At 55.1% G+C, this 10,450-nt stretch overlaps 2 protein-coding genes across 2 annotated transcripts in view; one reads left to right on the plus strand and one right to left on the minus strand.

Annotated features, from left to right (window-relative positions):
- Positions 1 to 9,097, plus strand: part of KRI1 (KRI1 homolog) — a gene marked incomplete at its 5' end in the record, with an annotated part of 11,308 nt that extends 2,211 nt beyond the window's left edge. The window contains 14 exons of the mRNA XM_008068022.1: positions 97 to 146; positions 747 to 843; positions 932 to 1,009; positions 2,149 to 2,282; positions 2,686 to 2,812; positions 2,911 to 3,006; positions 3,098 to 3,268; positions 4,648 to 4,723; positions 4,807 to 4,895; positions 4,972 to 5,098; positions 5,184 to 5,314; positions 7,288 to 7,352; positions 7,440 to 7,538; positions 8,303 to 9,097. Coding sequence (XP_008066213.2) covers positions 97 to 146; positions 747 to 843; positions 932 to 1,009; positions 2,149 to 2,282; positions 2,686 to 2,812; positions 2,911 to 3,006; positions 3,098 to 3,268; positions 4,648 to 4,723; positions 4,807 to 4,895; positions 4,972 to 5,098; positions 5,184 to 5,314; positions 7,288 to 7,352; positions 7,440 to 7,538; positions 8,303 to 8,615 — 1,653 coding nt within the window. The remainder of the gene's footprint in view (positions 1 to 96; positions 147 to 746; positions 844 to 931; positions 1,010 to 2,148; positions 2,283 to 2,685; positions 2,813 to 2,910; positions 3,007 to 3,097; positions 3,269 to 4,647; positions 4,724 to 4,806; positions 4,896 to 4,971; positions 5,099 to 5,183; positions 5,315 to 7,287; positions 7,353 to 7,439; positions 7,539 to 8,302) is intronic.
- ATG4D (autophagy related 4D cysteine peptidase) overlaps positions 8,815 to 10,450 on the minus strand; it is an 8,219-nt gene continuing 6,583 nt past the window's right edge. Inside the window, exons 9-10 of the mRNA XM_021717248.1 lie at positions 10,278 to 10,424; positions 8,815 to 9,301 (exon numbers count right to left, since the gene is read on the minus strand). Coding sequence (XP_021572923.1) covers positions 9,119 to 9,301; positions 10,278 to 10,424 — 330 coding nt within the window. The 3' untranslated portion in view covers positions 8,815 to 9,118. The remainder of the gene's footprint in view (positions 9,302 to 10,277; positions 10,425 to 10,450) is intronic.

Consider the following 10,450-nt stretch of genomic DNA (forward strand, 5'->3'; position numbering starts at 1 on the left):
CAACTCAAAAAAAAAAAAACGGGTAGGGGGGAGGCCAAGTGGGGGGCTGAGGGGCCTAGGGCTGGCCTGAGGCCCATGTCACTATCTCCTCTGCAGCAAACTTCGTCACAGAGTTATGTGGATGAACAGAAGCAGCTCAAGGAAAGGTGAGGCTGGGTGGGTGAACAGCCCAGTGGATGGACATTGAGACTCAGGCTGGATGGGCCACGCTTGAAATGGAGCTCTGGCACTTTCTCTGAATGTGCCTTGGTTTCCTCTTCTGTTTTTTGGGGTTTTTTTTGAAAGGGGGTTGTTATTGTTTTTGATTTGAGTCAGGGTCTCACTCTATTGCCCAGACTGGAGTGCAGTGGCTCAATCATGGCGCATCACAGCCTTGATCTCCTGGGCTCAGGTGATCCTTCTACTTCAGCCTCTGTGTAGCTGGGACTACAGGTGCGTGCTACCATGCCTGGCTCATTTTTGAATATTTTTGGTAGAGACAAGATCTTGCTACAATGCCCAGGCTGGTCTCCAACTCCTGGGCTCAAGCAGTCCTACTGTCTCAGCCTCTCAAAGTGCTGGGAATATAGACTTGAGCCACCATGCTCAGCCTTCCTCTTTCCTTATCTGTTAAATGGGGTTAATACTGTCATAGCACCGCTCCAAGCTTAAGAGGAGACCTCAGGGTTTAGTGGACGTGGATAATCTTGGGACAGCAGGTGGGGGCCGTCTTGCTTGTCCTGAGCCTTGTTTTCCCACATGGACAGCTTCCGGGCATTCGTGGAAGACAGTGAGGATGAAGACAGCTCTGGGGAGGGTGGCTCCGGGTTGCTGCAGAAACGTACCAAAACCAGGGAGGAGAAGGTATGTACTGGGGCCCAGCTGGACTGCCGAGGCTGGGGGTGGCGGGCAGCAGGGCTCCTGCAGACCCTCAATGCTGGCCTTCCCTCAGGCCCAGGAGGAGGCCGACTACATTGAGTGGCTGAAGGGACAGAAGGAGGTTCAGAACCTGGAGTCCCTGAAGGAACTGGTGAGTTCTCCCACATGGTTGCTCCATCAGCCTTATGGTTGGCGACCCTATGGCAAAGAGGCGTGCCCATCTCTGGACCTCAGTTTCTGCATCTCTAAAGTGTGGCTAGGCTAGATGCAGTGGCTCACGCCGGTAATGTCAGCACTTTGAAAGGCTGTGACATGAGCATCATGTGAGGCCAGGAGTTCGAGACCAGCCTGGGTAACATAGTGAGGCCCTGACTCTACATAAAAATAAAAAGTTAGTCAGTTGTGGTAGCAGTTAGAGGCCCAGCTAACTGGGAGGCTGAGGTGGGGAGATCACTTGAGCCCAGGAGATCGAGGCTGCAGTGAGCCATGATTGTGCCACTGCACTGCAGCTTGGGTGATATGATGATGCCCTGTCTCTATAGAAATAATAACCAGCCGGGCTCGGTGGCTCAGCCTGTAATCCCGCGCCCTTGGGAGGCTGAGGTGAGTGGATTGCCTGAGCCCGCGAGTTCGAGACCCACCTGGGCAGCAAGACCTCATCTCTACAATAAATCAAAAAATCAGCCGGGCGTGGTAGCGCATGCCTGTAATTCTGGCTACTTGGAAGGCTGAGGCGGAAGGATCGCAGGAGCCCAGCAAGTCGAGGCTGTGGTGGCCGGGAGCGGCCACTGCACTCCAGTCTGGGCGACAGAGTGAGACTCCAACTCAAAAAAAAAAAAAACCTAGGCTGGGCATGGTGACTCATGCCTGTAATCCCAGCACGTTGGGCAGCTGAGGCCAGAGGATCACTTGAGCCCAGGAGTTGGAGACCAGCCTGGGCAACATAGGAAGACTTTGTTTCTATTTTACTATTTTTTACTTATTTATTTACTTTTAAATATTTCTTAAAGAAAGGAAGAAATAATAGGCTAGACATGGTGGTATGCACCTGCAATCCCAGCTACTGGGGAGGCTGAGGTGGAAGGATCGCTGGAGCCCAGGAGGTCAAGGCTGTGAGGAGGTGACAGAGTATGTCCTCAACTAAAAAAAAAGAAAAGAAATAATACAGTAAAATAAAACAAGGATAATGTGACCTACCCCGAAGGCTGGCTGTGAAGTCCACTTGGTGCCCTCACCCACCCTCCTTCCCTCCAGTCTGTGACACAGGTCTTGTCACCTCTTCACCCCCAGGCCCATCTCAAAGAATACTGGAACAACCCAGAGCTGGATGAAGGGGAGCGATTCCTACGGGATTATATCCTCAACAAACGCTACGAGGAGGAGGGCGATGAGGAGGAAGAGGAAGAGGAAGAAGAGGAGGAAGGGTGAGCTTCCAAGTTTCCCTAGGGCCTGAATCTTGTGCTCCTGCCTAAAATATCCTCGGCAGTGCCAGGTACCAACTATTTATCTTCTTCACATGTGTTTGTGCCTCAGTTTGCTCATCTGTTAAATGGGGTTGACACTGTCATAGCACCGATGGTAGCAGAGTTAGTCTTCTGTAAGGAAGAGTGAGTTCCATAGCCAGATAGTATTGGTTCAAATCCTGGTCCTGCTGCCAGACTCCGATGCCTCAATTTTCCTATCTGTAAAATGGGGATAATGGCAGCATGCACCCTGGAGGACTCTTGTGAGGAGTGAATGAATTTGTGCATCTGGTACCCATGCATGCAGGTGCAGGGCCCAACCTCGTGTTACTGACCCCCAGCTTCGCCCTGTCTTGCCCCTCAGGATCCCCGGCCCCCCAGTCCAACTGGCCGTGGATGACTCATCGGACGAGGGCGAGCTGTTTCTGAAGAAACAGGAGGACTTTGAGCACAAGTACAACTTCCGCTTTGAGGAGCCAGACTCGGCCTCGGTGTGCGACAGGGGCTGGGGAGGACCTGGGCCCAGGGTCCAGCCCAGAGACAGTCCACATCATTTCTGCCGCCCTCTGGGCCTTTCTGCCACCCCCAGGTCAAGACTTATCCACGGAGCATTGCATCTTCCGTGCGCCGCAAGGATGAGCGCAGGAAGGAGAAGAGGGAGGAGACACGGGCACGAAAGAAGAGGGTGAGTGTAGGGGTGGCCGGGGGTCAAGGGGACACCTCCCAGCCCACCAGGAAAGCCCACACGTCCCTTTGCCCCCGCCTGCTCCCTGCAGGAGAAAGCCAAGAAGCAGGAGGAGCTCAAGCAGCTAAAGAACCTGAAGAGGAAGGAGATTCTGGCCAAGCTGGAGAAACTGCGAAAGGTCACGGGCAATGAGACACTGGGCTTTGAGGAGGGTGACCTTGAGGACGACTTTGACCCTGCCCGGCACGATCAGCTCATGCAGGTGCGGCCCCTCACTCGGCCCAGTGGGATGCTGAGATCTCGAGGATGTGGCTCAGGGCCGGGTCACTTCTTCACTGCATGGCCTCAGGGTAGAGACTCAGCCTCTCTTGAGCTTCTTTCTGTGTCTGGAAAGGGCGTCTGCCTGTAGCATCTACCTCAGTTTATTGTGAGGATAGATTGGGATTTATCCAGTTTACACATAAAAGTTGGTTGGTGGACACTCAGGGAACGTGGGTCATTGTATTTTCTTTAAACTCATTTTGAGCTGTTCATATTTATTGTTGTATTTGGGGGAATGTAGCACCAGGTCATGGAGACAGGTTCTGAGGGCGGAATGTGAGAAGCAGCTGGCACTACGGGTGCCCTAGAGAGGCCCTGACCAAGCCTGGGAAGTTGGGCTGAACGGGGCCAGGTGGAAACGAGTGAGCAGATACTATGTAGTCAGAGTTTAACCTTAAGTTTCTAGAAGCTTCTTGGTCCTGAGTTTTGGTGTCAGAATGAGGTAGCTGCTGTCTTTTGGGGTGATTGTAAGAATGCAGCGAGATGCACAAGCTAGGCATATAGTAGGTGCTTAATAAATGACACTGTTTGTAATGTCTAGCTTTGCTAGGCCCTCACTGGATGTTGGGATTCTAGCAGGGGCCTAAGACAGTCTGAGTCCTCTTAGAACTCAGAGTGGCAAGAACAAGTAACATTCTTTGAGCACCTGCTGTATGCCAAGTACCAGTGGCCTGGGCCTGTCACAGACAGCTGCGTAACTGTATGGTTACAACCTGTAGGGATCAGGGTGTCCATGGGGACACCCAGAAGAAGGTGGGATTTTTTTTTTTTTTTTTTTTTTTTAAAAGCAAGAGTCTTACACTGTCACCCAGGCTGGAATGCAGTGGGACGCTCACAGCCACTGCAAGGTTGCCCTGCTGAGCTTAGGTGATCCTTCTGCCTCTCTTCCAAGAAGCTGGAACCACAAGCATGTGCCACCACACCCGGCTAACTTTTTGATTTGTTGTAGAGACGAGATCTCACCAAGTTCCCCAGGCTGGTTTTGAACCCCTGGACTCAGGCAATCCTCTCACCTCGGCCTCCCAAAGTGCTGAGATTACATGAGGCATGAGGCACAGTGCCGGATTGGGAGGCAGGATCTTAAAGAGGAGTCTCCTTTCCTGCTTGCCCAGACCTGATGGCAAGGGGACAGGACAGGCAGCCAAGACAAGGTCCGAGGCATGAGCAGTACACCAGGCAGGGGAACTGCAGGACCAAGGCCTCTGAAAGGGAACGGAGCAGGGCCGGACCAGGAGAGCAGGGGAGGGGCTGCTGGGAGCCACAGAAGGGGACCTCGGCTTCACAGCCTCAGCTGTGTCTCGGGTGGCCCTGACCCCACAGAAGTGCTTTGGGGATGAGTACTACGGCACCACAGAGGAGGAGAAGCCGCAGTTTGAGGAAGAAGAGGGGCTCGAAGGTGAGGTCCACTGGGTACCAGGCGGGGGCGGGGCCTGAGGCCCGAGGGCCCCCCCAACTGCCCTGTGTCCCCTCTGCACGCAGAGGACTGGAACTGGGACACGTGGGATGGGCCGGAGCAGGATGGAGCCTGGAGCCAGCAGGAGCTGCACTGCGAGGATCCTGACTTCAATGTAGGTGCCTCGGCTGGGGGCGTCCCCGGGAGCCCCGGCAGAGGGCTGGCTGAATCTGACCTCTGCTTCCGGGCAGATGGATGCTGACTACAACCCCAGCCAGCCTCGGAGGAAGAGGCGTGAGGCCCCCTCGACAGGCAAGAAGAAGCGCAAGTCACCCTTCGCCGCCGCTGTAGGGCAGGAGAAGCCAGTGTTTGACCCCGGTGAGGCCCTGGCCAGGAGATGTGGGTGGGCGGGGGGGTGCCACAGAGCCCGGCACGCCTAGTAGCCTGGCCATGTCCCATGCAGGGGACAAGACTTTTGAGGAGTACCTGGACGAATACTACCGGCTGGACTATGAGGACATCGTTGATGACCTGCCCTGCCGCTTCAAGTACCGCACTGTCGTGCCCTGCGACTTTGGGCTCAGCACCGAGGAGGTAGGGCCTGGGAAGACGCGGGACACTAGGGGTCCCTGTTACTCAGAAATGCCACAGCACAGTGGTGTTTCCTCATCTCAGAAATGATAATGATGATAGCAAATGACAGCACTAATAATATCACCTACCCCAAGGGGCACTTAAAACAGAGCCTGAGGCCAGGCTCGGTGGCTCAGCCTGTCATCCCAGCACTTTGAGAGGCCGAGGCGAGTGGATTATTGCCTGAGCCCGCCGGTTCGAGACCAGCCTGGGAAACTTGGCGAGACCTCGTCTCTACAATAAATCAAAAATTAGCCGGGTGTGGTAGCACGTGTCTGTAGTCCCAGCTACTTGGAAGGCTGGGGTGGAAGGATCGCCGGAGCCCAGCAAATCGGTACTGGGGTGGCCATGAGCATGCCACTGCACTTCAGCCTGGGTGACGGAGTGAGATGCCAACTCAAAAAAAAATAAATAAATAAGTACATAAATAAATAAAATAAGACAGAACCTTGCCATGGCACACCCTCTAACTAGTACCTCTTTATTTTTATTTTTATTTATTTATATTTTTTGAGTCGGGGTCTCACTCTGTCGCCCAGACTGGAGTGCAGTGGCCGCTCCCAGCCACCGCAGCCTCGACCTGCTGGGCTCCGGCGATGCTTCTGCCTCAGCCTTCCGAGTAACCGGAATTACAGGCATGCACTACCACGCCCGGCTGATTTTTGATTTATTGTAGAGATGAGGTCTCGCTGCCCAGGTGGGTCTCGAACCCGCGGGCTCAGGCAATCCACTCACCTCAGCCTCCCAAAGGCGCGGGATTACAGGCTGAGCCACCGAGCCCGGTTTATTTTTATTTTTTGAGTTGGGGGTCTTACTCTGTCGCCCAGGCTGGAGTGCAATGACCACGATCGTGGTTCACCACAGACTCTACCTCTTGTACTCAGGCCATCCTCCTGCCTCAGCCTCAGTCCCAAGTAAATGGGACTGTAGGCATATGCTGTCATGCCTGCTGATGTTTTCATTTTTTTGTAGAGATGAGATCTCACTATGTTGCCCAGGCTGTTCTCCAACTCCTGGGTTCAGGCGACCCTCCTGCCTCAGCTTCCCAAAGTGCCAGGATTATAGGCATGAGCCTCCACACTAGCCAGTATTACTTTAAATTCTGTTATTGTCTATCACAGCAGGGTGGCTCTTAAGACAGCGGCCTCTGGCTCCAGGTGGCCCAAGTTCAAGTCCCAGCTCAGCTTCTTGCCAGCTCTGACCTTAGACAAGTGTTCTACCCACTTGTGCCTCAGTTCCCCAATATGCAAAATGGGAATGAGCATTAGTACCAGCCCCCCCTCACCTCATGGCTGTGGAGTGGAAACCAGATAAATGTGTTTGGTTTCCCAGATGGTGCCTAGCAGGTCGTGAGCACACAGTGATGATGGCCAAGGTGCCTGAGTGTTTTTTCTTTTTTTTTTGAGTTGGGAGTCTCACTCTGTCACCCAGGCTGGAGTACAGTGGCACGCTCATGACCACCCCAGAGTCGACCTGCTGGGCTCAGGTGATCCTTCTGTCTCAGGCGCACACTACCACGCCCGGCTAATTTTTGGATTTATTATAGAGATGAGGTCTTGCCAAGTTGCCCAGGTTGTTCTCAAACCCATGGGTTCAGGCGATCCCCTCACCTCAGCCTCCCAAAGTGCTGGGATTACAGGCTTGAGCCACTGTGCCCAGCCCTAAGTGTTTTTTCAGTCAGTACAAATGGCTGATGTTAGCACATACCATCCACGTTCCCTCACATAGTCCTCCTGATTGTGTCTCTGAGCCTGTTTCCCCATCTGATGACCCATGAACCCAAAAAACATTGAGTGGCTTCTGCAGAAATCAGATCTCTTAGACCACTGTGACATCCCTGAGGGGTGGTGCCAGCATCACCCTGCTGTGACCGATGAGGTGATAAAGCATCTGGACTCCTGGGGGTCCTGCAGCAGCTCTCCCTCTCCCTGCAGATCCTCGCTGCTGATGACAAGGAGCTGAACCGGTGGTGTTCCTTAAAGAAGACCTGCATGTACAGGTGATGAGCAGGTGACACTGGGGAAGGGCAACCGCACAGGCAGGGCTGCTCCCAGGCCACCCAGTGACAGTCTGCTGCTGCCTGCAGGTCGGAGCAGGAGGAGCTGCAGGACAAGAGGGCATATGGCCAGAAGGCCCAGAACGCATGGAAGAAGCAGCAGATCTTCAAGTCTCTCTGCCAGGAGGAGTAAGCACCACAGGCTGGGGGGTAGGGGCCGTGGGCTGGGAGCTGCCAGGTCCAGGATGTGCGAACTTGGGAGTGAAGCTTGAGGTGGACTCAGATCCTGGTTGTGTGACCTTAGGCAAGTCACTGCCCCCCTCTGGGCCTGTTTCTCATCTGCAAAAGAATGGAGTTGCAGGTAGTTCTACCCCTGGGTGGAAAGCAGGTAAGCTCTAGTCCATGCCCTGTAGGCATCAGCTGTTATTTCTACTGTGACTGTTATTTCCCAGTCATGGGCCAAGGTGACAGAAGTCCAGAGTTGATTTAAAGCTAAGTGAGGCTGGGTGCAGTGGCTCACACCTATATAATCCTAGCACTTTGGGAGGCTAAGGCAGAAGGATTGCTTGAGGTCAGGAGTTCGAGGCTGCAGTGAGCTATGATCGTTCTACTGCACCCCGCTGCGCTCCAGCTATGATCGCTCCACTGCACTTCAGAGCAAACTTGTTTCTCTCTCAAAAAAAAAAAAAAAAGCTACAATGAGTTCATTTATATGAATAGCTTAGTGTAGGACCAGGCACAAATACCAGAATTCACAGCCTCCACTCCAGCCTCGGGGTACAGTGGGAAATCCTGGCTTTGGTATTAGAACTAGGCTTGCATCCCAGGGCCTGAGTGGCTGTGCTACCACCTCACGTTGCCTGCCTTTCCGTCTCTGTAAAATGCGACACTTGTGCCCAGGAATTAGCCTAGTCATAACCGGCCTGGGCTGAGAGCCCTGACTTCTCCCTTAGGACAGAGATGCCCACGGAAGCCACTGGGAAGCCACACAGAGACCAGGCCCAGCCACAGGGGCAGCTGCTGGCATCTGATGGGGCCAGTGGACAGCAGCCCTGGCCCGAGAGCCGACCAGCACAGGAAGAGGAAGCCCCCACGCAGAAGCGGAGGAGGAAGAAGGCACGGCTGCTGGGCCACACGGTGACACTTGGCGGACGTGAGTTCAGCCACCAGAGACTGCAAGCCTTCGGCCTCAACCCTAAACGGCTGCATTTCCGGCATCTGGGCCGGCAGCAGAGGAAGCAGAGGGCATCCAAGAGCAGCTCCTGAGTCAGGGCAGGTAGGGCCCAGGACATGTCCCCCACAGATGTCTGCCACATAGACCTCCTGCCTCCCTGCGAGCTGTAGGTCTCCCATCCTACAGATGGTGAGACTGAGGCCGACTTAACTTCCCAAGTGACTTGGAAATCTCTCCTTGAAACAGTTCCTGGACCCCACATTCCCACAGAATGCTGTTCACAGCCATAACCACAGTCAAGACAGCTTTATTCACCTCCAGTGGCCACAGTACTCCCAGGACAGGGGTTTGGGGACCAAGGAGGGGCCCAGGCGATCCAGTGCAAACTACAGTACTTGAGTCAGGCCCTGAGTGAGTGCGTGGGGGTCCTCCCTGCCTGCCCCTGAGTGGCGGCAGACCAGGGTGTCTGAGACAGGTTACAGCTGGGCTTGCTGAGGGGGAGACAGGAAATCCCATCACTGCTGAATTCAAGCTCCCACACCAGACACGACATAAATAAAAAAATAAATAGTGATCTTTCTCCCATCCCCTCCTTTTATAAAAACACAAAGTCTTCGGAGCTGGGGCGCTTGGCCTTGAGGAGTCGGCCCGATCCAGGGAGCCGCAACGTTGGCTGGGACAGCTGGGAGCACAGGTCCTCCAGGCCATGGTCCTGAGCGTGGCCCTCGGCCAGGGTGAACATGGGGTACCGCTCTGTGGCTGAGGAGGAGCTGAAGACCTGCGGGAGGCGGGGGAGTGTGGATTCCCCGGCTGGGCACATGCAGCAGGCGCTTCCGTGGATTCACCTCCCCGCACGCCCGCGCACGGAGCACCGTCGAGCACGTGACCCAACCCAGCCAATGAGACTTGTGCAGCTGCGGCAGACATGGAATTCCCCTTCCAATGAACGGCAGGGTGGATGTCCAGAGGTGCTGGCAGCCTGTCTTGCCACCTCAAGCGTAATGAGCCGGGAGAGGGCAGCAGAGCCTGGAGACAGGCAGGGGCGCCACCCCCTGAGCCCCTGGAGGCACCGTCCCCAAGACCCCAGTGCCTGAAGCTAAGAGTCCCTCCTCTTTTTTTTTTTTTTTTTTTTGAGTCGGAGTCTCACTCTGCCGCCCAGACTGGAGTGCAGTGGCCGCTCCCGGCCACCGCAGCCTCGACCTGCTGGGCTCCGGCGATCCTTCCGCCTCCGCCTTCTGAGTAGCTGGAACTACAGGCATGCGCTACCACGCCCGGCTGATTTTTTGGTTTATTGGAGAGATGAGGTCTCGCTGCCCAGGCGGGTCTCGAACCCGCGGGCTCTCCTCTTTTTTTAAAATTGGAGTCTCCCTCTGTCGTCCAGTGGCACGCTCACGGCCACTGCAGTCTCGACCTGCTGGGCTCCGGCGATTCTTCCGCTGGAACTACGGGCGCAGGCTACCACGCCTGGCTAATTTTTTGATTTATTGTAGTGATGAGGTCTCGCCGAGTTGCCCGGGTGGGTCTCAAACCCGTGGGCTCAGGCAATCCTCTCACCTCTGCCTCCCAAAGTGCTGGGATTATAGGCATGAGCCACCGCACCCGGCCGCAAGCCCCTTTCTGCTCCAATCAGTAGGGGCTTTGGCAGCTCAGGGGCAGGATGACCTTGAACTGAGCACGGGGTATCTTCACCTCCCTTCCCCCGGGGTCTGCTGGACGCGAGGATTTTCCCCTCCCCCCATACCCTTCTTGCTTACCCTGGTCAGCTCCGAACAGAGGGTCTCAAACTCCTTCCTGTCTCCAGCGTAGAACCCCACGGTACAGCTCGGGTCCATCTTGGCAAAGGCCATCTTGCGGGGTGAGGTGCAGTGGAAGGACTGGGTGGACACGAGAGACTCAGAGGCCTAGCCCCACCCCCCACCCCATGCCC

This window comes from Carlito syrichta, unplaced genomic scaffold (assembly GCF_000164805.1).
Source record: "Carlito syrichta isolate Samal-C Ts95f unplaced genomic scaffold, Tarsius_syrichta-2.0.1 Scaffold107967, whole genome shotgun sequence".
NCBI classification, from domain to species: Eukaryota; Metazoa; Chordata; class Mammalia; order Primates; family Tarsiidae; genus Carlito; species Carlito syrichta.